The sequence below is a fragment of the Procambarus clarkii genome, chromosome 53, assembly GCF_040958095.1.
Source record: "Procambarus clarkii isolate CNS0578487 chromosome 53, FALCON_Pclarkii_2.0, whole genome shotgun sequence".
Taxonomy (NCBI): Eukaryota; Metazoa; Arthropoda; class Malacostraca; order Decapoda; family Cambaridae; genus Procambarus; species Procambarus clarkii.
In genome coordinates, this window is record NC_091202.1 from 10,949,654 (window position 1) to 10,976,755 (window position 27,102).

Here is a 27,102-nt window from a genome sequence, read left to right on the forward strand (position 1 = left end):
TACCAGGGACCACGAGCCAGAACCTGCCCCCCCCCCCCCCTCAAAGAGGCACGAGGAGCAATGGCCTATAGACACCCCACCCCCATGTAGTTGGAAGCAGTCTATGCATGCCATCTACCAGGTAAGGTACCCAGAAAGGTAGGAATCCCAAATAAACTACAGTTGGTTAAAAATTGCAAACAGAAAGCTGAACGAGCAAGCAGAATTCTAATAAGAAAACAAGCAAACAAGCCGCTAACTGCGCAGCTCCCCACCCCCCTCCCTGGTATGGGGAAGAGAGGTCCCCCAGATCTCCCACGCCAGCTACCCAACCCCAATTCAGAGGCTGAATATCAAACCAGGAGGGAGGGATGCCAGGGAGCCTCTGGGTCTCACCCAGAAAATGGCTTTTCATTACATTCAACGCTGGCTTTCTGTGAAGAGCCCCTCAGGCTCCTCGGAGCTACCTAACCAAAGATAAAGAAAAAGAGGGACTTACACAGGAGGTGGTCACCACCCTCTCCTTAACCCCTTAACTGCTCGGCTTCCAAATATGACACACCCCCTCCCCCCACCCAGTGCGCAGGAAATAAATTATCTGGAAAAAATTCTTTTTTTGTATTGAAAGTGTCAAAAACCCTTCCCCAAGTATGGGTATAGTAACAGAAGGTCGAAATTGTACTTACTTTGGCTGCTATGGGGTCCGTAAGTTCGCGTGCAATATCATCATTCCCTGGTCGCCTGTGGCGTACGCCCCCGGTGCCAGTAGGGCGCCCGGGGCAGGATGCGCGAGTGGCTGCGAATATATTTTTGTTCGTTTTCTACTCGGTTCCAAATACATTTGTATTTGTTTTTACGTGCCAATCCTATGTATAATGAACATGTCCACTATATTATGGCAGTAGAACATCCGTATTGTCCGAAGACACTTATGTGCATGACACGTGTACACATATCCATCACATATTTCCATTGTATCATAATTATTTACATATATCTACAACATATTTACTCACTATACACTGTCACACACTATAAACATTCACCATCAACACACACACAACACCGTGAGTGTGAGCTGCGACACCCAGCCAGTCCTCCGTCACCCCTCCAACATCTTGCTCGCCAACATTGCTCCTCCCACCATACTGTTATTGTTTTAATTACACTATTTACTCATGTTATGTATACCTATCTACATGTTTTATTCACTGGAACTAAGCAAGTAAACCGGTATTGTGTCCAAACAATACAGTGGCCACCATACATTGAATGAGAAATCACACAGCAGACGACGCTTCGATTACGACGTCGCCTCCCTCACCAAAATTCCTCCTCTCACAATACTACTCACAGTGCTAATTATCACCACAGTCCTGCTATTATCACAATCCTGGTCACTAATTCCTGTACGTGAATAATTGACCACAAGTTTATTTTGTAAAGGAACCTATGAAGTCGTTTGAAGAATCCTACATGGACGATATAATGCTGTGGTGTTGTGGCTAGCGCTGTGAACATCGTGAACAGCATTGAATCACTGATATTTGAACATTGTACACAGTCATTAGCACACTCAGGCTCTTCTGTAATACTATCATGGCTAAATAATACAAGTTATATATATATTGTGACGCCAGCCTTGGTTGCTCACCCAGTACCGAGACTCTCACATCCAGGAATGTGGCCAACGATTTTTTTTAAAGATGGCGTCTGTTTACAAGAGCCCTGAGGAAGCTGATGCGAATCCCATGTAGCTGCAGGAGTTTTGAATGGAACACTAAAAATATAAATACCCGGAGGCGCATTGCGCACCCTCGTCAAGGGCCTGCAGGTGCGTTGCGCAGTTGAAGGGGTTAACTAGATGTTGAGACAACTGGCTGCAACCTGCGACTCAAGGCTACACATGCCTGAGAAGGGCCCGGATCATTAACGAGGTACAGCAAGGCCAGGGTCCTCTTCGACCTTCAAAAGCCCCATACTCGAGTGTCAGCCCAGAACATATTACTAAAATTAGCAGCCAAAGCCACAAACTTACGAACGTCGTGGGTACGGGGATAGACCGCAGGTTAGCTGGATCGAATAATCCTGCGGACGACATGGGAGACTCCGTGCCCTGGGACAGAAGAAGGAAAACTGGGTCAACCCAAAGCGCGTCCCCTACCACCGAGGCCGTGACGTGCAAGTAACGGCGAAGAGCCACAATAGGACACAGAACATGTTGCATCCCCCGGCCGAACCAATCGAGCATCAACAATCCAAGGACCCCTTCGAAAAGCAGCAGTCTCATTCTTCACCAGAAAAAGAAGGAGATGGCTGCAAACGAACAAAATGACCACCAAGAAACCCCCTGGACTGAAAGAGAGCATGAAGCATCTTGACCCAACCCCCAGAGGCCAATGCCAACAAGAAAAGAGCCTCAGAAAGAGTCCTGAACCGAGGGGGCCAATGACCAAGACAGCTCAGGCGGTGCATGAGCAGGCCGGAGGTGAAACAACGCCAGAGAAAGCTTTAGAAACGGAACGGAAGCGACATCCACCCGACACAAGTTGAAGCGGCTCCGCCAGCGCCGCACGATATGATGCGATTGTATTCGGCATAAGATGACGGTCCTGAAACACCTAAGAGAGAAGGGGACAAAACTACCTGATCAGAAATCGAAGACAACCTACGAAGAGTCGAGAAGTGTCGAAAGGACCGCCAGGAAACTTCATACTGCCGCCGAGACAAGACTTGCAGGTAGGGCACCATCAATGAAGCCACCTGATCACCATACAAGTGGTGATAAACCGCTGCATTCGGCAGAATGCATTCGGGGCGCCCGAATGTCCGGCAGAGCCAACGGAAAGAGTCAGTGTCGACCGTCTATTCCCTGAACAGGGGAATGAACCAGGACAGGCCGCCCGCCAGGGCTGGTCACCCCCTTGGATATGAACCGCCAGGAGAGCTAAACCCCATGAACTCAGCAGACTAGTAACCCAAAGCAACCAGCCCCAAAGAGCCAAGGAGATCATCGAACCCCCTCGGTTCAGGCAATGAACCACCAGGGAGACTTGTTGGTGTATGGAAGACGGTGAGGAGGGGAAAGGAGGAGAGATGTTAGTGTTTGGAAGGGGAGTCCCCTTCCATTATAATATCAAGCAGTGATGACTTCTCTGAGGTACTCTCTCGCTCTTACATTTTGCAGGCATACCACTAGGACCTGATTGTGGCTAACCAGTGGTATGTCATGTTTTAACCAGTGGTAAGACTGGGGGGCTCCCAGGGTCGTGAGTGGCACCCGGGCACATAGGAGCGAAGACCTGCCACACCACAACAGGTTCGAATCCTGGCAAGGTCGCCAATGTTATATTGTGGCGTGACGGGTCTTCACTCCCCTGTGCCCAGGTGCCACTAACCACCCAGAGAGCCCCCAGTCTTACCACTGGTTAGCCACAATCAGTTCCTAGTGGTATGCCTGCAAAATCCTCGTCGCGGCCCTTGTGGATTTGTTCATTGATGCATCACGTTATTGCGATTTGTGTGTGTAATGAAGGGCACAGAGGTAGAACACCCCCAGGCGCCCTACTGGCCCCGGGGGCGTACGCCACAGGCGACCAGGGAATGATGACATTGCACGCGAACTTACGGACCCCACAGCAGCCAAAGTACAATTTCGACCTTCTGTTACTATACCCATACTCAGGGAAGGGTTTTTGATACTTTCAAAACAAAAAAATAATTTTTTTCCAGATAATTTATTTCCTGCGCATTGGGTGGGGGGAGGGGGTGTGTCATATTTGGAAGCCGAGCAGTTGAGGGGTTAAGGAGAGGGTGGTGGCCGCCACCTGTGTAAGTCCCTCTTTTTCTTTATCTTTGGTTAGGTAGCTCCGAGGAGCCTGAGGGGCTCTTCACAGAAAACCAGCGTTGAATGTAATGAAAAGCCATTTTCTGGGCGAGACCCAGAAAATGGGTTTGGTTAAACGGGAGCCGGTCGGCCGAGCGGACAGCACGCTGGATTTGTGATCCTGGGTTCGATCCCAGGTGCCGGCGAGAAACAATGGGCAGAGTTTCTTTCACCCTATGCCCCTGTTACCTAGCAGTAAAAAAGGTACCTGGGTGTTAGTCAGCTGTCACGGGCTGCTTCCTGGGGGTGGATGCCTGGTCAAGGACCGGACCGCGGGGACACTAAAGCCCCAAAATCATCTCAAGATAACCTCAAGGTTATGTTAGGTTGGGTTTGGTTAAGTTAAGATACACCAATACAAACTTGTTTCATTGGCATTATAAATTTGGCCAGGAGAGAGAGAATCACAATCTCGTATTTGGACACACATTCCTCTGCACCTCTATCACACCACACAGGAGACATTCCAGATTCATCTTCCTTTATAAGCTCAATGCTCTGATAATAGATCATCACAATACATTTTCTCTTTACTTCACTGCTAGTTGAAGCCCTAAACATATTTCCTGCATTTCCAGACGCACTAGTACCACGATGCAAAAAATATGCACCGATATAAAACAGAGACTGAGGGTTTTACACACAGAAATCGCAATAACGTGATGCATCGATGAACAAATCCACAAGGGCCGTGACGAGGATTTGAACCTACGTCTGCGAGCATCCCCGACGCTGCCTTAAACGACTGAGCTAAGACATCATAAAAAGAGTTGAAATCGAAGTTCTACTGAACTTACTGGATCCTGTAGCCTCTCTGAGACGCAAACCAGGTTTTTACACAACTCACCCACGCACTTGAGCTATGTCAATATGCCGTTCTACCTCTTTGCCCTTCATTACACACACAAATCGCAATAACGAGATGCATCAATGAACAAATCCACAAGGGCCGCGACGAGGATTCTTTCATGTCGTAGCTCAGTCGATTAAGGCAGCGTCTGGGATGCTCACAGACATAGGTTCGAATCCTCGTCACGGCCCTTGTGGATTTGTTCACCGAGGGTTTTGTTCGCTATGGGTAAACAAAAACAAAAACAGTGGCGCCACTGGCTACATCAGTGGCCGGTGGCGCCGCTCCCTGCTCTCACAACCTGGAGAGCTCACTGACGCACGTCCGCGCTCTATCGGGGCTGGTAAAGCTCCGAGCTCCATTGGCGCTCGCTGCTGCATGGTGCCCTCAGCCCTGTGACATCATGCCCATGCCCTAGGGCGCTGCCCCATTGGTCAACTCCGTCACATGACAGGCACCAACCAATCGCCATGCAGCTGGTGCCCTCGCCCTTGGCGGAAACTTGGTCCCCTTGTCGTTATATTGCAATCCTAAAGAGCGTAAGCCACTTGCTAGCCCAAAACTAAAATGGTAAATTTAACTCCACATGATAACTTTGACTACCCTTTATATTTATCAAAATGCTCCCTGAATATCAGAGAACATACAGGATATAAATATATGACTCTTACTGCCAGATTTGGGAAGATACAGTATAGGCTGGAGCACCCCAACAATAGGCAGATGTGATCATTTCTCTGTAACCACTGTCTACAGGTTAAAGGAGCAAGTCTTACCTTTTACATACTTGCTTAATCTCCAAAAATTCTTGTTACTGTACTTTCATTTGTTGAGAGCCCATCTCCTAAACCTATTTTTCTCAATGATTTTTTCCCCTCTTCTTCTGCTCTTTTCATTCTAGATAATATCTTCTTTTCTAAACGTCTATAAATTATTACAGACTTTCTTCTATCAACAGTGTCCTGTACTCACCTAGTTGTGTATGTGGGGGTTGAGCTCTGGCTCTTTGGTCGGATGTACTAATTTACTGTTGGTAACTATTTCTTTTCAAACTGCTTGTCTAATTTCAGTTCCTGACTGCTCATTTTGTGTGTTTTTCACATCAAAATGCACATCAAGTATTTCTGTCTTCTTTACAACTTGAACATATGTTTCTTTTATTTCATCTTTACACTTTTCCAATCCATAAGTAACAACTTCTAAGTAACCCACAAATTTTCATACTTCTCCTTGTCTAACTGCTGATTTTGGCTACATTTTATCCTTGCACTAAGTTGTTCTACTAATTTATTTATCTTTGTTACCTTCTTCGTATTCGTCCCCCCCTTGTTTTTCCACATCTCATTTTCTTCCACTAGATCCTTAATTTGTTCCTTACCATATCAGTCAAGCCAGTAACATTTTTCTACTGTTGCAAAATACTTCCTTGCAAAAGTACAATTTCACTTCTAAGATCTTCATTCGCTGTACCTAGAGAACGGAACTTTTCTTCAAGAATCCTGAGCTAATCTTCAACTTTCACTAACAGGCCAAGCAACCTTTCTTTCATTATTTGTTCTTCAGTAAAACCTTCAAAACTCTCCTGTGTTGTTGAGAGTACAGGTTCAGTCAAGTCTGCCATTTTGATTTTTGTCCGTTCTTGTTATATATTTCACAGATTTGCATGTCTTTTTCCAATTTTTAAGTCTCCACCTTCTATTGCAGCTCTTTGTATATTTATATCTGGGACGTGGTATCTGGGACACCGATTACACACCTCTACACAACACATCTTGGATAATAAGACAATCCTGGAGCTTTCTGAGCAATGTCATCTGCTGAGCTGAGTGTTAATAGTGACCCCACCACCCAGCGTCCTCCTACACCTCGAAAATAATAAATGTTGATTTTTCAGACATTTTCCATGTAAATATGCAAATTTATTATTACATTTTATTACGAGAATTTTTGAATTTATATGAATTTATTCTTATTATTTTTATGAACAGGCAAAGAAACAATTTTGATGATTGCTGTAGTCAGAGGGTTAATGTAGTACATGCTAAAGGACAGGTGGCTCCAACAGCCCAACTCAGCTGCTCCCAGTTGGCTAGAAGTGGATCTTAACAAGATAAACACACATCCCCCAGCGATGTCCAAATTATGCCCATTGGGAACCATTAAAATTAGCTTTAAACATAAAATTTAAAATTAACATACCTGATAATCACCGCTGTAGGATCTTCATTAATGTAGTTGTGGTTGACTATTTTACTGGCTTGCTGTGCATATCGGAGAGTAGAAAGAGTTTCTTCCAAGTAAATATTACAGGGAGAAACTGTTGCAATCATTGCTGTTCGAGAGTTGCCTCCAAGAGATTCCTATAAGAGAATCAAGTATGCAGGTAGGTGATGAGTCACAATAACTTTGCTGAAGATAGGACAAAATCATACATACAAAGTGAAAAAATAACAATGTCTTGGTCCACCCTGGACCATTATCAAGTTGTGTAATTGTGATAATCATTACACAATTTGATCATGGTCCAGGACAGACTGAAACATTGGCATTTTTTTTCACTTTCTGACATGTGGTTTGGTCATCAATTATGCAAGTACACTACCACACGAACACACACACACACACACACACACAAATGTAAAACAGAACCAGGTCTATTCTATAAATTCATAAACAACAAATTGCAGGTAAAGGATAATATTCAGAGGTTGAAAATGGGAAATAGATTCACGGAAGATGAAAAGGAAATGTGTGAAACACTAAACGAAAAGTTCCAAAGTGTGTTTGTACAAAATGAAATCTTTAGGGAACCAGATACAATAAGAATTCCAGAGAACAACATAGAACACATAGAGGTGTCTAGAGACGAAGTGGAAAAAATGCTCAAGGAGCTCGGTAAGAACAAAGCAGCTGGCCCAGATGGCGTTTCACCATGGGTTCTGAGAGAATGTGCATCTGAGCTCAGCATTCCACTTCACCTGATCTTTCAGGCATCCCTGTGTACAGGAATCGTAGCAGATGGGTGGAAACAGGCTAACATAGTTCCAATCTACAAAAGTGGCAGCAGGGAAGACCCCCTCAATTATAGACCTGTATCATTGACAAGTGTAATAGTGAAAGTATTGGAAAAACTAATCAAAACTAAATGGGTAGAACACCTAGAGAGAAATGATATAATATCAGACAGACAGTATGGTTTTCGATCTGGAAGATCCTGTGTATCGAATTTACTCAGTTTCTATGATCGAGCCACAGAGATATTACAGGAAAGAGATGGTTGGGTTGACTGCATCTATCTGGACCTAAAAAAGGCTTTCGACAGAGTTCCACATAAGAGGTTGTTCTGGAAACTGGAAAATATTGGAGGGGTGACAGGTAAGCTTCTATCATGGATGAAAAATTTTCTGACTGATAGAAAAATGAGGGCAGTAATCAGAGGCAATGTATCAGAATGGAGAAATGTCACAAGTGGAGTACCACAGGGTTCAGTTCTTGCACCAGTGATGTTTATTGTGTACATAAATGATCTACCAGTTGGTATACAGAATTATATGAACATGTTTGCTGATGATGCTAAGATAATAGGAAGGATAAGAAATTTAGATGACTGTCATGCCCTTCAAGAAGACCTGGACAAAATAAGTATATGGAGCACCACTTGGCAAATGGAATTTAATGTTAATAAATGTCATGTTATGGAATGTGGAATAGGAGAACATAGACCCCACACAACCTATATATTATGTGAGAAATCTTTAAAGAATTCTGATAAAGAAAGAGATCTAGGAGTGGTTCTAGATAGAAAACTATCACCTGAGGACCACATAAAGAATATTGTGCAAGGAGCCTATGCTATGCTTTCTAACTTCAGAATTGCATTTAAATACATGGATGGCGATATACTAAAGAAATTGTTCATGACTTTTGTTAGGCCAAAGCTAGAATATGCAGCTGTTGTGTGGTGCCCATATCTTAAGAAGCACATCAACAAACTGGAAAAGGTGCAAAGACATGCTACTAAGTGGCTCCCAGAACTGAAGGGCAAGAGCTACGAGGAGAGGTTAGAAGCATTAAATATGCCAAAACTAGAAGACAGAAGAAAAAGAGGTGATATGATCACTACGTACAAAATAGTAACAGGACTTGATAAAATCGACAGGGAAGACTTCCTGAGACCTGGAACTTCAAGAACAAGAGGTCATAGATTTAAACTAGCTAAACACAGATGCCGAAGAAATATAAGAAAATTCACCTTCGCAAATAGAGTGGTAGACGGTTGGAACAAGTTAAGTGAGAAGGTGGTGGAGGCCAAGACCGTCAGTAGTTTCAAAGCGTTATATGACAAAGAGTGCTGGGAAGACGGGACACCACGAGCGTAGCTCTCATCCTGTAACTACACTTAGGTAATTACACACACTTCAAGCGACTCCAGCGTGGTCTAGTCGGAAGAGAACGTGTTCTCATCTGGATAGATTGCGATCGAGTCTGTCGGAACGGGTGTGTAACTGCAGGGCACAAATATTTTTTTGGAATTCAAAAGGTGACACCCCTAGGGTCAACACTTGCAGCAGAGGAGCTCCAGCATATTTCAACAATCCTAAGTATTGTAGTACAGGTTGATGGTAGTGAGTGGTGTCCCAGAGAACATAAAGGTATAGTGCTCTTGAAAAATAGGTGAGATAACAGGAAAGTGCTAAGGGAAGTGAAAAATCGGATGAGAAAAAGTTGCCCTAGTGTTTACAGTGCAGAGAAGAACATTCAAGATGGCCACTGGCAAGGGGAAAAACAAAACAGAGCTTGATTTTGAGGGATTCAATGAAGAAAGCATTGATATTAGTAGTCTACATAACAAGTTGGTAAATTTAGATACTATAGTGAACTCTCATGTAGAAATAATTAGTAAATTGAAAGAAAGTAATGACCATTTGAATAGCAAAGTTTTATGTCTTGAGGGTTTAGTGAAAGACTTGCGCAAGGATAAGAATCAATTGGAAACAAATTGCAAAGCCATGGAAGAAGAAAATAAACTCTTAAAAATAGCTTTGGAAGAAGTTAAAGTAAATTTAAACATAAATGACTACAATAGGTTAGGCAAGGAAATTCAACAGGAGAAACAGCTTTTGTCAGCACAGATGGAGGAAGTTACACAGGGAATAGAACAGTGCAAGAAAGATATGCAACTCACTTATGCACAAGTGGCCAAGGAGAAGGAAAAAATAGAAGAAGCAGTAAAGGAAGTCAAACACTGCAGCAACCAAGATAAAACAAACATTAGGCTAGAAGTGAGGAAAGAATTGGCATCTAACCCGAAGTTGGTGCAAAACACAGTTGATCGGAGTAAGTCCCTGATCATTTTTGGCTGCAAAGAAAAGGCGATAACATCTAGGTCAGAAAGAGCTGTAGAAGAAGCTAAAGTAGTAGATAAAATTGTTGGCCTCGTGGAAGGTCTTACAAACAGAGAGAATGTGTGCGACTACAGGAGAATAGGCAGGTACGTAAAAGGGAAAGATCGACCTTTGAGGATCACCCTAAACGGTGCCAAACAGATGGAAGAAGTACTAAGGAATGCTAGAAAATTGCAAAGGGATGAGGATGGGAAAGGGTGGTCGTTAAGACGAGATCTTTCAAAAGAAGATAGAGAGAAGCTGAAACTGAACCTCGCCAAGGCAAAACATTTAAATGAGAGCAGGAATGAAGAAGAAATAAATTCTTTTTTCTACAAAGTGATAGGGGTAGGCAAACCAGTAAAGTGGTACATAAAGGCAAACCAACAAAATCAATAGAGAGAGGGGGAGTGAAGAATAAGGAGAGGGGGAACAAGTTCCTGAAGATTGCATACACCAACATAGATGGAGTGAGATCGAAGATACTGGAGTTAAGTGATGTAATACAGCTGCAGACACCAGACATTGTTGCACTCACGGAGACAAAACTTGAAGATGTAATTTTAAATGAGGTCATATTCCCAAGGGGCTACTCAATTTGGAGACGGGACAGAAAAATTAGGAAAGGCGGTGGCGTTGCTGTGCTGGTAAAAGAACACCTAAAGGTGAAGGAAATAATGACTGCCAATCCACAAGAAGTTGACATAATAGCACTAGAGATCTGCTATGAGGATGATAAACTAATGATGATAAATGCATATAGTCCACCGCCAAGCAGCACATGGTCAAAGGAGGAGCTAGATAGTAAACGTGAAGGTCTTATAACAATAATGAGAGAGATTATAGCGAGAGCGGATAACGATAGATCACGACTGTTGATAGTCGGTGACTTCAACTTGAAATCCATAGACTGGGAAGCATATGAAGCTAAAACAGAAGATTTTTGGACCTGTAAATTTGTAGACCTCATCCTGGAAACATTCTTGTATCAACATGTTAAACAAGCTACGAGGATGAGGGAAGGGGACGTTCCCTCCATGCTAGATTTGATATTTACCAGGAAGGAGGAAGAGATATTTGACATTCAGTACCTTCCTCCCTTGGGTAAAAGTGACCATGTCTTTTTGGGAATAAAGTATGCAATGCGTTATAACCTGGAAGAAAATAAGGAGGTTGAAGCAGTTGAAAAACCAGACTTCAGGAGAGGACATTATGGTGACCTTAGAAATTTTTTTAGTGAGTATAATTGGACAGACTTGATGCTAGGCAAGGAAGTGAATGAGATGTATGGCAAGTTTTGTGAAATATATGATAAAGGCACAAAAAAATTTATACCAAAACAGAGATGCAGAACTAGGAAACAGGATTGGTTCAATAGAAATTGCGAGAGGGCTAGAGACCGAAAGACACAAAAATGGAATCAATACAGGAAGAGGCCGAACCCCCAAACATACCAGCGATACAAAGATGCGAGAAACAACTACACGGCAGTGAGGAGAGAGGCAGAAAGAAATTTTGAAAAAGGGATTGCGGACAAATGTAAAACAGAACCAGGTCTATTCTATAAATTCATAAACAACAAATTGCAGGTAAAGGATAATATTCAGAGGTTGAAAATGGGAAATAGATTCACGGAAGATGAAAAGGAAATGTGTGAAACACTAAACGAAAAGTTCCAAAGTGTGTTTGTACAAAATGAAATCTTTAGGGAACCAGATACAATAAGAATTCCAGAGAACAACATAGAACACATAGAGGTGTCTAGAGACGAAGTGGAAAAAATGCTCAAGGAGCTCGGTAAGAACAAAGCAGCTGGCCCAGATGGCGTTTCACCATGGGTTCTGAGAGAATGTGCATCTGAGCTCAGCATTCCACTTCACCTGATCTTTCAGGCATCCCTGTGTACAGGAATCGTAGCAGACGGGTGGAAACAGGCTAACATAGTTCCAATCTACAAAAGTGGCAGCAGGGAAGACCCCCTCAATTATAGACCTGTATCATTGACAAGTGTAATAGTGAAAGTATTGGAAAAACTAATCAAAACTAAATGGGTAGAACACCTAGAGAGAAATGATATAATATCAGACAGACAGTATGGTTTTCGATCTGGAAGATCCTGTGTATCGAATTTACTCAGTTTCTATGATCGAGCCACAGAGATATTACAGGAAAGAGATGGTTGGGTTGACTGCATCTATCTGGACCTAAAAAAGGCTTTCGACAGAGTTCCACATAAGAGGTTGTTCTGGAAACTGGAAAATATTGGAGGGGTGACAGGTAAGCTTCTATCATGGATGAAAAATTTTCTGACTGATAGAAAAATGAGGGCAGTAATCAGAGGCAATGTATCGGAATGGAGAAATGTCACAAGTGGAGTACCACAGGGTTCAGTTCTTGCACCAGTGATGTTTATTGTGTACATAAATGATCTACCAGTTGGTATACAGAATTATATGAACATGTTTGCTGATGATGCTAAGATAATAGGAAGGATAAGAAATTTAGATGACTGTCATGCCCTTCAAGAAGACCTGGACAAAATAAGTATATGGAGCACCACTTGGCAAATGGAATTTAATGTTAATAAATGTCATGTTATGGAATGTGGAATAGGAGAACATAGACCCCACACAACCTATATATTATGTGAGAAATCTTTAAAGAATTCTGATAAAGAAAGAGATCTAGGAGTGGTTCTAGATAGAAAACTATCACCTGAGGACCACATAAAGAATATTGTGTAAGGAGCCTATGCTATGCTTTCTAACTTCAGAATTGCATTTAAATACATGGATGGCGATATACTAAAGAAATTGTTCATGACTTTTGTTAGGCCAAAGCTAGAATATGCAGCTGTTGTGTGGTGCCCATATCTTAAGAAGCACATCAACAAACTGGAAAAGGTGCAAAGACATGCTACTAAGTGGCTCCCAGAACTGAAGGGCAAGAGCTACGAGGAGAGGTTAGAAGCATTAAATATGCCAAAACTAGAAGACAGAAGAAAAAGAGGTGATATGATCACTACATACAAAATAGTAACAGGAATTGATAAAATCGACAGGGAAGACTTCCTGAGACCTGGAATTTCAAGAACAAGAGGTCATAGATTTAAACTAGCTAAACACAGATGCCGAAGAAATATAAGAAAATTCACCTTCGCAAATAGAGTGGTAGACGGTTGGAACAAGTTAAGTGAGAAGGTGGTGGAGGCCAAGACCGTCAGTAGTTTCAAAGCGTTATATGACAAAGAGTGCTGGGAAGACGGGACACCACGAGCGTAGCTCTCATCCTGTAACTACACTTAGGTAATTACACACTTGAAGGAAATTTAATAAATAAAGTCATATTCCCAAGAGGCTATTCAGTTTGGAGACGTGACAGGAAAACTAGGAAGGGAGGAGGAGTGGCTGTACTGGTGAAAAAACACCTGAAGGTAAGAGTTAATATTTGAAAAGCCTCGAGATATTGACATAATGGCATTGCAGATCTGGAATCAGAATGATAAGCTGATAATTTTAAATGCCTACAGCCTACCAGCAAGCAACACATGGACAAAGGAAGAACTGGATGACAAATGAGAGGGCCTTATAATGGTCATGAGAGAGATTATTGTACAAGCAGATAAGGATAAATCACGACTGTTGAAACTGAGGGATTTCAACTTTAAAGCAATAGACTGGGAGGCCTATGAAGCAAGAACGGAGGACTTTTGGACATGCAGATTTGTGAACCTCATTCTGGAGACATTCTGGTATCAACACATAAAGCAGGCCAAAAGAATGAGGGAAGGAGATGTACCGTCAGTACTGGATCTAGTATTCACCAGGAAAGAAGAAGATATATTTGACATCGAGTACCTTCCTCCCTTGGGAAAGAGTGATCACGTCCTGTTAGATATTGATTATACTTTAAGATATCATCTAGAAGAAAATGGGGACATTGATACAGTTGATAAACTCGATTTAAGGAGAGGTCACTATGGGGAACTTCAAAATTTTTTAATGAGTGTAATTGGACAGACTTGTTGCTAGGCAGGGAAGTAAATGAAATGTATGCCAAATTTTTTTAAATATATGAGAAAGGCACACAAACATTCATACCAAAATAGAGATGCAGGGCCAGAAAACAGGATTGGTTCAACAGAAATTGTGAGAGGGCCAGAGACCAAAAGACACAAAAATGGAATCAGTATAGGAAGAGGCCAAACCCCCAAACATACCGGCGATACAAAGATGCGAAAAATAACTTTACGGCAATAAGGAGAGAGGAAGAAAGAAATTTTGAAAAAGGGATAGCGGATAAATGTAAAACAGAACCAGGTCTATTCTACAAATTCATAAACAACAAATTGCAGGTAAAGGATAATATCCAGAGGTTGAAAATGGGAAACAGATTCACGGAAAATGAAAATGAAATGTGTGAAGCATTAAATGAAAAGTTCCAAAGTGTGTTTGTACAAAATGAAATCTTCAGAGAACCAGACACAATAAGAATTCCAGAGAACAACATAGAGCGGATAGAGGTGTCTAGAGATGAAGTGGAAAATATGCTAAAGGAGCTAAATAAGAACAAAGCAGCTGGCCCAGATGGAGTTTCACCATGGGTTCTGAGAGAATGTGCATCTGAGCTCAGCATCCCACTTCACCTGATCTTTCAGGCATCCCTGTGTACAGGAATCGTAGCAGACGTGTGGAAACAGGCTAACATAGTTCCAATCTACAAAAGTGGCAGCAGGGAAGACCCCCTCAATTATAGACCTGTATCATTGACAAGTGTAATAGTGAAAGTATTGGAAAAACTAATAAAAACTAAATGGGTAGAACACCTGGAGAGAAATGATATAATATCAGACAGACAGTATGGTTTTCGATCTGGAAGATCCTGTGTATTGAATTTACTCAGTTTCTATGATCGAGCAACAGAGATATTACAGGAAAGAGATGGTTGGGTTGACTGCATCTATCTGGACCTAAAAAAGGCTTTTGACAGAGTTCCACATAAGAGGTTGTTCTGGAAACTGGAAAATATTGGAGGGGTGACAGGTAAGCTTCTAACATGGATGAAAAACTTTCTGACTGAAAGAAAAATGAGGGCAGTAATCAGAGACAATGTATTGGACTGGAGAAATGTCAAGTGGAATACCACAGGGCTCAGTTCTTGCACCAATGATGTTTATTGTCTACATAAATGATCTACCAGTTGGTATACAGAATTATATGAACATGTTTGCTGATAATGCTAAGATAATAGGAAGGATAAGAAACTTAGATGATTGTCATGCCCTTCAATATGACCTGGACAAAGTAAGTATATGGAGCACCACTTGGCAAATGGAATTTAATGTTAATAAATGCCATGTTATGGAATGTGGAATAGGAGAACATAGACCCCACATAACCTATATATTATGTGAGAAAACTTTAAAGAATTCTGATAAAGAAAGAGATCTAGGGGTTGTTCTAGATAGAAAACTATCACCTGAGGACCACAGTAAGAATATTGTGCAAGGAGCCTATGCCACGCTTTCTAACATCAGAATTGCTTTTAAATACATGGATGGCGATATTCTAAAGAAATTGTTCATGACTTTTGTTAGGCTAAACCTAGAATATGCAGCAGTTGTGTGGTGCCCATATCTTAAGAACATCAACAAACTGGAAAAGGTGCAAAGACATGCTACTAAGTGGCTCCCAGAACTGAAGGGCAAGAGCTACGAGAAGAGGTTAGAGGCATTAAATATGCCAAAACTAGAAGACAGAAGAAAAAGAGGTGATATGATCACTACATACAAAAAATATATTGTAACAGGAATTGATAAAATCGATAGGGTAGATTTCCTGAGACCTGGAACTTCAAGAACAAGAGGTCATAGATTTAAACTAGCTAAACACAGATGCTGAAGAAATATAAGAAAATTCACTTTCGCAAACAGAGTGGTAGACGGTTGGAACAAGTTAGGGGAGAAGGTGGTGGAGGCCAAGACCGTCAGTAGTTTCAAAGCGTTATATAACAAAGAGTGCTGGGAAGATGGGACACCACAAGCGTAGCTCTCATCCTGTAACTACACTTAGGTAATTACACTTAGGTAAAATACACAAACACACACACGTTAGAGATATTAGAAAGAACTTTTTTAGTGTCAGAGTGGTTGACAAATGGAATGCATTAGGAAGTGATGTGGTGGAGGCTGACTCCATACACAGTTTCAAGTGTAAATATGATAGAGCCCAATAGGCTCAGGAATCTGTACACCTGTTGATTGACGGTTGAGAGGCAGGATCAAAGAGCCAGAGCTCAACCACCGCAAACACAACTAGGTGAGTACAACTAGGTGAGTACACACATACACACACTCGCTCACTCACACACACACTCCCTCACACTCACACGATAAAAGTGACCATGTCTTATTGGGAATAAAGTATGCAATGTGTTATAATCTGGAAGAAAATGAGGTTGAAGCAGTTGAAAAGTCTGATTTCAGAAGAGGTCATTATGGGGAACTCAGACATTTCTTTATGGAATTTGACTGGAAAGACTTGCTGTTAGGACATGAGGTAAATGAGATGTATGTAAAGTTTTGTGAAATATATGATAAAGACAACAAAATTTATACCAAACCAGAGATGCAGAACTAGGAAACAGGATTGGTTCGACAGAAATTGCGAGAGGACCAGAGACCAAAAGACACAAAAAACCAGCGTTGAATGTAATGAAACGCCATTTTCTGGGTGAGCCCCGGAGGCTCCCCGGAGCTATCCCAGGCTGATATGCTAATGTCAGACTTTGGCATCAGTCATGTGTATGGAGTTCTTAGGCCTACCGGGGACCACGGCCAGAACCGGGCCCCCTCAGAGAGGCAAGGGGAGCAATGGCCTATAGAAGCCCCCGTGTAGTTGGAAGCATTCTATGTCTGCCATCGACCGGAACAGGCACCCAGAAAGGTAAGCGCCCCAAAACAAACCCCTATTCTGGTTAAAATTGCTACCTAAAACCGAACTAGTGGATAGAACTCCCCAACCGAAAACAAGCAAACTAGTGTGACGTCACACACTGCCGTGCCGCTGTCTGCGCAGCTCCCCCCTCCCCGGGAGGGGGAAGGGGGAGCCCCAGACCCCCCGCGCCGGCTACCCACACCTCAGTTCTTGAGGCTGGATGTCAAAAACGCGAAAAACCGCCGACCGGAGGGAGGGAGGGATGCCGGGGAGCCTCCGGGACTCACCCAGAAAATGGCGTTTCATTACATTCAACGCTGGTTTTCTGGGGGGAGCCCCGTCGGCTCCCCGGAGCTAACTACCCACAGACAGAAAAAGAGGGACTTACCCGGGAGGCGGTCGTCGCTCACCCCTCAACTCGAAGCCGAGACAACTGGCTGCAACCGCCGACCCAAAGCAACACAGGCCCGACGAGGCCCAGGGACATTCACAAGGTAACGAGCAGCCAGGACCCTGTTCGACCGCCAAAATCCCCGCGCCCGAATATCAGACCAAGACATATTCCCAAAGACGGCAGCAAGAGCCGCGAACTTACGAACGTCATGGGCACGGGGATAGACCGCAGGCTGGCTGGACCTAATAACCCTGCGGACGACCTGAGAGACCCGAACCCGCGAACAGGGAAGAAGGGAAACCGGATCAACCCACAGCGCGTCCCCGGACACAGAAGCTGTGGCGCGCAAATAACGGCAAAGCGCCGCAACCGGACACAAAACATGATGCACCCCCGGCCTGACCAACCAAGCATCAACCACCCATGGACCCCTCCGGAACGCAGCAGTCTCATTCTTCGCCAGAAAAGAAGGAGACGGCTGCAAACGAACAAAACTATCACCACGACCAAAAGAGCAGAAACCCCTGCACCGGAGGAGAGCATGAAGCTCCCCTACCCGACCCCCAGAGGCCAAAGCCAACAAGAAAAGTGCCTTGGAAAAACAATCCTGGACCGAAGGGGCCACAACGAAACGAGGAGATGAAAGGAAAGCGAGCACTCTGTCCAAAGACCAGGACGGCTCAGGCGACGCATGAGCAGGCCGGAGGTGAAACAATGCATGAGACAGCTTGCGAAACGGCGCAGACGTAACATCGATACCGAAAGCAAGCTGAAGCGGCTCCGCCAGCGCCGCACGATACGAAGCAACAGTGTTAGGCATAAGATGACGGTCCTAAAACAACCACGAGAGGAAGGACAAGACCACCCGAACAGACAAGGAGCTAACACGACGAAGACGCAAAAAGAAACGGAAGGACCGCCAGGAAACTTCATACTGCCGCCGAGAAGAAGCCCTCAGGTGGGACACCAACAAGTAGGCCACCTGATCACCATAGAGATGATGATAGACTCGAGTCAAAAAAACCATACGCGAAGACTCGAGGAGAAGATCGAACCAGCTACGTGACGTACCGGCCCGATCTGCTGAAAGAGGCAGAGCCGCGGGAAAACCCTCGGGTTCGGACACCGAGCAACCAGCGCCTGAAACCAAGGCTGGGCCACCAAGGGGCCAGAAGGACAACTCTCCCCCGGTAAGTCTCTAAGCGAGTCAGGACCTGGAGCAACAGCCGAGCCGGGGGAAAGAGGTACAGGAACCCCCACCTCGACCAGTCTAGCCGAAAGGCATCGACCCCGACGGCCTCGCAATCGGGGAAGGGCGCCGCATAAACGGGAAGATGCCGCGACCACGCCGACGCGAAGAGGTCCACTTCGGGGTGCCCGAACGTCTGGCAAAGCCAACGGAAGGACTCGTCGTCGACCGTCCACTCCGTGGAGAGGGGAATGAAGCGAGACAGGGCGTCGGCCAAGACGTTGGACACGCCCCGTACATGAACCGCCAGGAGAGCCAAACCCCGAGAACTCAGCAGACGAGTCACCCGAAGCGACCAACCCCACAGAGACAAGGACCGCATCGAACCCCCGCGGTTCAGGCAATGAACCACCGGAGAGCAGTCCGAATGGAGCCGAATCGTCGATCCGCGGGCCACCCGAATCCTCCCCAGAGCAAACCACACTGCCGCGAACTCCCGCACCGTACTGTGAGCTCGACGGAAGGACGGATCCCAACGCCCCTGGCCGGCCTGGTGAGCACTGGTCACAAAACCCCAGCCGAGAGACGACGCATCCGTGTACACATCGAGCGAGGGCTCGGGTAGGCGCCAAGGCACTGAACCCCGAAAAACCCGAAGAGGAAGCCGGTGACGCAGCAACCGACGCAAGTCCCCCGGGGGTCGAACTCTGCGATCGCGAGAGAGGCGGAAGGGGGAACCCCGAAGGAACCAGAACAGCCGTCGAAGCCAAACCCGACCCGGCGGGTAGACCACCATCGCGAAGTTCAGGCTCCCGCACAGCCCCTCGAGCAACCGCCGGGTGACCCGAGGGCCCTCCAGAAACAGACGAAGGCGGGACCGCAGCCGCAGGAGAGACTCCGGAGGGAGAGACAAGGAGGCGGTTCGAGAGTCCCACACGAGACCCAGCCAAGTCCGAACCTGAGAGGGAACCAGATGGGACTTCCTCCAGTTCACCAAGAACCCGAACCCGGCGAGCTGGGAAAGAACCAAATCCCTGGCTAGCAAGCAAGCTGACTGGCTGGGAGCCCAAACCAGCCAGTCGTCGAGGTAGACCAACACCCGAACACCTAGGAGACGCAAACGAGCCACCACAACCCGTGTAAGGCGTGTGAACACGCGAGGTGCCAGGCTCAACCCGAACGGGAGACAACGAAAGCGGTAACTCAGACGCCCCACTACAAAACCGAGCCAGTCCCTGAACCGCGGATGAATCGGGACATGCCAATAAGCGTCCCGGAGGTCCAGGGACACCATCCAAGCTCCCGGCTCCAAGAGGAGCCGAACCTGAGACAGCGTAGTCATCCGAAAGGAGGGGCAATGAACCCAGGGGTTCAGACGGGACAAGTCCAGAATGAACCGCAGGTCCGCGCAGTCCCGTTTCGGAACCGGAAACAGACGGGAAACCCATCTGAGGGACAACGTCGTTTCGACGACGCCCAAGCGTACCCACTCCAAGACGACTCGACAGAGCGCAGGGGAAGAAGCCTGCCCTGCCAGCCCCGACCCCCCAAAGGGGGGAGGGGCCACCCAACGCCACCCAACGCCACCGCAGGCCGCGAGACACGACCCGAAAGGCCCACGAATCGTGGGACCAGGCGCGGGCGAACAGCGCAAGCCGCTCCCCCATCGCCCCGTCAAGGGGGCAAACCGCGAAAGGGCCGGCGACCCTTACGAGACCCAGAACCCCGCACAGCGCGAACACCGCGCTGACCAGACGAGGGAGGGTCCGCAGGAGGAGCCAACCCCAAACCTGACACCAGAGGCCTACCACGACGAGAGGAACCCCGAGCCCTGGCACGACCTTTCCGGGAAGACCGGCCCCGGGACCCCCGGAAAACCAACAAGTCCGACATCGGATGACAAGCCGCTGACGCAGCCTGAATAAACTGCGCCACGGCCGACTCCCCAAACAGGAGAGGACAAAAAGGTGAAGAACGCCTAAGAGCCAGAGCCCAAGCAGATTCCACGGAGGAACCCAGCACCGCCTGCCGACACGCGAGACGGGAAGCATAGAACAGGGAAACCGCATCCCGCAAAATCGGCGTGAACAGCTTCAACAAGGCAGCCGACGAACGCGCAGCCGAGGACAAGGTGCCGGACCCCGGGACGGACCCAAGCGTCCCCACATCCTCCACGAGCCAATCCGAAGACAGCTCCAGGAGGGAAAAGAACCGCAAGGCCGAACACAAAAGGCCCCGGGCGCGCAAGTCCTCCGCCACGAGCGCCGCCGAAAGGGAGGGAACCTGCACATGGAGCTGAATAACGCCCACATCGCGGGGAAGGGCAGGGGCAAACAAGCACTCATTCAGGTACTCAAGTTCACCCCCCAGGAAAACCTGAAGCACCGTGGAAGCTTCCCGCCACTCCAGCGTGCGGGAACGACAGAAGGAATGCCAGGAATCCAGACCAAACAAGGGGCAGTCTGCTAGCCAGGACGACTCCGGAACCTCGTAACGGAGCCAGAAAGGGAACGAAGTCCCAAACCTGAACGTGGACGGATCCATTTCCGAGGCATAATCCGGGTCACGCAGGAGGTAAGCTGCAAAGGCCGCTCGCACCACACCAGGTTGGATGCGATAAGCCGAAAACCTCCGGAAGGACGGAACCGACGTACCCGGGGGAACACGGAACCGAACCCGGGGAGGGGCCGACACCAAATCCAACTCGTACGCAGAGGGGGGAAAAGAAAACCCCACTCCTTGTAACAATAAGCCCCGCTCAGTGGGAAGAAAAACCCAGGCGGGGACCAGCGGGGCCCAAGGCTCCCAAGTCAGCCCCTCCCCAGCCTCGAGGTCCGTCACCACAGGACCCGAGGCCGAGTCCTCTCCCCAAGCCCCGACCCCACAAGACAAGGACGGAGCAGCCGGAAAACCTGGAGGAAGGGGGGCCCACTGGTCAGACCCTGAAGCTTCGGCCGGGAGACAAGACTCGAATGCCTCTGCCGCCCCCCCGGAAGGGGCAACCCCCGAAGCTGCCCGAGTCTCGAGATCAAGTAACCCCTGCTCCGACCCCGAAACCCTCAGACGCTTCGGGGCCGGAAGCAGGGGCGGGGGACCAGAACGAACAGAAGGGGAAGGACGAGGAGGTGCGGACTGAACCAGGATCGAAGCGACCCCCACCCCCAAGTCCGGGTCTCGAAAAGCAAAGCGGGGCAGCCCCGGGGCATCCGGGGAAGCAACCAACCGAGCGCGTTGCAACAGACGAAACCTAGACTGCAACGCACGTGCCGCCTGTACCCGAATAGAATCATCAGAGGATTGGGTAAATTGAGTCACAAGCAAGCAGCAACACTCACAAGACTCAGGGTCGAAAGTATCACCGACCCAACAGGCAGCGTGGCAGAGGCAAAAACAATGAGGGTCACCCTGAGACAAGGGGACCGAGCAACCCTCAAACTCGCACACAGCGAGTGGGGACTCCGGGGTCACATCCATCGGACCCACGCGCCCCCTAGGGGATTCCCAGGGTCCTGAGCGTTTACTTTAAGAGGACTCGCGCTCAGGTAGTCCCAGGCAGGGTGCTGCAAACCGGCGCCCAAAACTACCAAGCAAACTTCTAAAGCTGAACCCCAGGGACGTGTACACTCACGGGGACCTAGCAGGGGGCGCCACCGAGGAGAACAGTGGAAGGGCAAAACAAACTGAATAAAATGACAGAACCCCCCACCAGGCAAAAACAAAAAGAAAAAAAAAACCCCGCAAGAGGACAGCGAACCCCAAGGAACAGAGCCGGCCGCGATGTCGGGAAATACAAGCTGAGCAGCACCCTGCGCCCCTACCAGTGCAAACTGCCTCTTACCTGCCGGTAACAAGGGAGAACAGAACACCCAAGAGCCCAACTGGCGGCCGAAAAACCGAAAGGTAAAACGGACCAGCAGAGGCAGACCCCGAGGAGCCTGTGGAAGGTGGCCCCAAGCCCCAAGGGCAGTACTTACAGGGCACCTAGGGAAGGCAGCCCTAGGCGCATGCAGCCCGAGTACTGAAGATAACTCCTGGCTCTCGCACCCACAAAACTAACACCACACGCAAAGCACAGTGCAGTAGCGACACCGGAGCCAGAGCACACGACCATCGCCTATAGCATCAGCCTCAAGAACTGAGGTGTGGGTAGCCGGCGCGGGGGGTCTGGGGCTCCCCCTTCCCCCTCCCGGGGAGGGGGGAGCTGCGCAGACAGCGGCACGGCAGTGTGTGACGTCACACTAGTTTGCTTGTTTTCGGTTGGGGAGTTCTATCCACTAGTTCGGTTTTAGGTAGCAATTTTAACCAGAATAGGGGTTTGTTTTGGGGCGCTTACCTTTCTGGGTGCCTGTTCCGGTCGATGGCAGACATAGAATGCTTCCAACTACACGGGGGCTTCTATAGGCCATTGCTCCCCTTGCCTCTCTGAGGGGGCCCGGTTCTGGCCGTGGTCCCCGGTAGGCCTAAGAACTCCATACACATGACTGATGCCAAAGTCTGACATTAGCATATCAGCCTGGGATAGCTCCGGGGAGCCGACGGGGCTCCCCCCAGAAATGGAATCAATATAGGAAAAGGCCAAACTCCCAAACATATCAGCCATACAAAGATGTGAGAAACAACTACACATTAGTAAGGAGAGAGGCAGAGAGGAACTTTGAGAACGCTATAGCAGACAAATGTAAATCAGATCCAGGACTTTTCTATAAATTCATTAAAAGCATGCTGCAGGTAAAAGATAATATTCAGAGGTTAAAAATGGGGGACAGATACACGGAAAACGAAAAAGAAATGTGTGAAACATTAAATGAAAAGTTCCAAAGTGTGTTTGTACAAAATGTGATCTTCAGAGAACCAGACAATAAGAATTCCAGAGAACAGCATAGAGCATATTTATTCATAAATATATATTCTGTATTATACTTGCATTTCAATACATAGTTATATTTTCAAATTTCTATATTTAATACCACATTTAACATATCAATGCCACTTGTTAATACTAAAAAACTAAATCATATATAGATGCAAATCATATACAGATTCTCCAGGCCACTACAGCTGAACCACACGAGGTAGAAACTTTTCAATTGGAATTGTGTGATTCCCGGATGCTAGTTAACAATGCCAAAACAACAAAGTCAAATGACTACGGGGGATGTTATTTAACAGTTGCGCAATGAAAGGGTTAAGTGATTTGGGTGATCAAACAACACTATCATTTTACATTTTATAACAATTGTCCATGCCACCAAATTAGCAATGATCAAATAAAGTTTCAAATAAATATTGATATACTATAATACACCCAATTCATATAAGTGGAGATACAAAACATGCAACATTATATCAATTTTGCAGACGTATTAAGGATACAAATATACATAACAGTTACCTTCAATAAGTAAGTCAAAACCGACTCCCTGTAAGGAATGAATTGTCTTCGTCGTCCTTCACTTTCTGAAAGGGCAGTGATGACTTTTCCAAGGGTCAGAAGTGATTTATTGATGAATACTCCCTCCTGTGAAATAAATCATGTTCATTTTTACTTATTCTATTACCAGAAACTCTTCATTGTTATTCACAAACTGTATATTTGTTAGACAAATGACAAATGTTTAAAGCAGTGGGTCCCAGCCTTTTTTGAGCTATTTGCCATATTTTCTAAATACTCAAAAGTCCTGTGACCTCCTGCCACACACTGAGCATAATACAGTACTGTATTTACATTGTGTCCATTTCGTCAGAGTTCTCTAGATAATTAAAACTTGACTGACTCGGTGGTGATCAGTTCCAATCATTGTGACCCAACAGTTGAGAACACATTAATTAAAGTAACCACTACCAAGAATTTTTTTTAACAATTCCATTTATAAACAATGTATTTTGATTTTTTACTCAAAAGTAGAAAGTAAACAGTAACACAATCGGCCAGATATTGGGCCATATTAATTTATAAACAGCCGATATCTGCATTTATCCATACTTTACCATACACTTTTTTATAATTATGCAGCCTTCCTCCTGTTTTGGTAGTACTTATAGTAATGATGAGTATATATACTGACATAAAATGAAATTAGAACATAGAAATCAGGACTACTGAGATGGAAAAACCGGAAAACTATTATTTTTTTTACTTGTGTTGCTTTGACAAACTAACCTATCCTAACCTCCCTAGGCCTAATCTACAATATCTGAGGCCTAATATAGTACAGTATCCACTCAATTTAATGGCCTCTTTTATACCAATCTGCCGGTAATAACGACCGGTTTGGGAGATCGGTATCTGGACCCTCATATACCAGTCTGGCGGTCGATATTACCGAAGGTCGCTATGGAGTTTGTTTTGGCATCGGCGGCCCCTCACGTGGCAACAGGCCACCGACCTCCAAGGCCTTGCGAGAGGGATGGGAGGCAGTGATTGATGGAGGGAGGCATTGAGGGGGAGAGGCAGGGAGAGTGTTGGGGGTGGTGGTGAGGGTGGTAGGGAGTATTGGTGGTGGTAGTGAGGCAGGGAGAGGGGTGGTGGTGTGTTGAGGGAGGCAGGGAGAGGGGTGGTGGTGTGTTGAGGGAGGCAGGGAGAGGAGTGGTGGTGTGTTGAGGGAGGCAGGGAGAGGGATGGTGGTGTGTTGAGGGAGGCAGGGAGAGGGGTGATGGTGTGTTGAGGGAGGCAGGGAGAGGGGTGGTGGTGTGTTGAGGGAGGCAGGGAGAGGGATGGTGGTGTGTTGAGGGAGGCAGGGAGAGGGATGGTGGTGGTGTTGAGGGAGGCAGGGAGAGGAGTGGTGGTGTGTTGAGGGAGGCAGGGAGAGGGGTGGTGGTGTTGAGGGAGGCAGGGAGAGGGGTGGTGGTGGTGTTGAGGGAGGCAGGGAGAGGGGTGGTGGTGGTGTTGAGGGAGGCAGGGAGAGGAGTGGTGGTGTGGTGAGGGAGGCAGGGAGAGGGGTGGTGTTGAGGGAGGTAGGGAGAGGGGTGGTGTTGAGGGAGGTAGGGAGAGGGGTGGTGGTGAGGGAGGCAGTGAGAGGGCTGGTGGTGAGGGAGGCAGGGAGAGGGGGTGGTGTTGAGGGAGGCAGGGAGAGGGGTGGTGGTGTTGAGGGAGGCAGGGAGAGGGGTGGTGGTGGTGTTGAGGGAGGGAGGGAGAGGGGTGGTGGTGTTGAGGGAGGCAGGGAGAGGGGTGGTGGTGGTGTTGAGGGAGGCAGGGAGAGGGGTGGTGGTGGTGTTGAGGGAGGCAGGGAGAGGGGTGGTGGTGGTGTTGAGGGAGGCAGGGAGAGGGGTGGTGGTGGTGTTGAGGGAGGCAGGGAGAGGGGTGGTGGTGTTGAGGGAGGCAGGGAGAGGGGTGGTGGTGTTGAGAGAGGCAGGGAGAGGGGTGGTGGTGTTGAGGGAGTCAGGGAGAGGGGTGGTGGTGTTGAGGGAGTCAGGGAGAGGGGTGGTGGTGTTGAGGGAGTCAGGGAGAGGGGTGGTGGTGTTGAGGGAGTCAGGGAGAGGGGTGGTGGTGTTGAGGGAGTCAGGGAGAGGGGTGGTGGTGTTGAGGGAGTCAGGGAGAGGGGTGGTGGTGTTGAGGGAGTCAGGGAGAGGGGTGGTGGTGTTGAGGGAGTCAGGGAGAGGGGTGGTGGTAAGGAAGGAGGAGGGCAGAATTGCTGACCAAGGCGATGGTGCCAAACCTCTCGCCCCATACTGTATTAAATTTTGTAATCTTAGTTATAAAATATTTATACCAAAATGTGTTAATTTTTGTATATAACTATACATTATTAATCAATAACATGTTTTATAGTTTCCTATTTGTTAATTAAACAAATATTGTTTTATTTATGAATTATGCACAGCTGGCATCTGCGAGCACGCGCTGACAGATATGAGTAGCCAGGCCTCGACCCCTATAGTAGCTCCCTCGACCCCATTAGTAGCTCCTTCCTCCATCGCCTGCTGTTCTCATGTTATGAGGAACACAGTGAGGGAGGGGATGGAAGACATTGAGGGAGGGGATGGAAGATAATGAGGGAGGGGATGGAAGATAATGAAGGAGGGGATGGAAAATAATGAGAGGGGATAGAAGATAATGAGGGAGGGGATGGAAGATAATGAGGGAGGGGATGGAAGATAATGAGGGTGGGGATGGAAGGTAATGAGGGAGGGGATGGAAGATAATGAGGGAGGGGATAGAAGATAATGAGGGAGGGGATGGAAGACATTGAGGGAGGGGAGGGAAGGAGGTGTTTTGTTGATATGGTTCACTTGTTGTGTGGTCCACTTGTTATACAGTATAAAGTATATCCTACCTGAATGGTAGTTGAAAAATTACCGACATCTTAACTTCGGAAATACCAGAACTCCGGAAATAACGACCAGGGTACAGCCCCATATAGGCCGTTAAATTGAGTGGATACTGTACATATGTGTACTATATATACATTGTGTTATATTCCTAGGCCTGGGAATATTTAGGTTTGTGTTTTAGCTTAATTTATTTTACAAGAATTCCTTACTAGTC

The 27,102-nt window shown here is 46.8% G+C and overlaps 1 protein-coding gene across 1 annotated transcript in view; it reads right to left on the reverse strand.

Moving 5' to 3' along the window:
- LOC123767096 (kinesin-like protein KIF14) overlaps positions 1-27,102 on the reverse strand; it is a 474,367-nt gene that overhangs the window by 298,122 nt on the left and 149,143 nt on the right. The window contains 2 exon segments of the mRNA XM_045756600.2: positions 6,915-7,075; positions 24,010-24,135. Of these exon segments, the coding sequence (XP_045612556.2) occupies positions 6,915-7,075; positions 24,010-24,135 (287 nt within the window).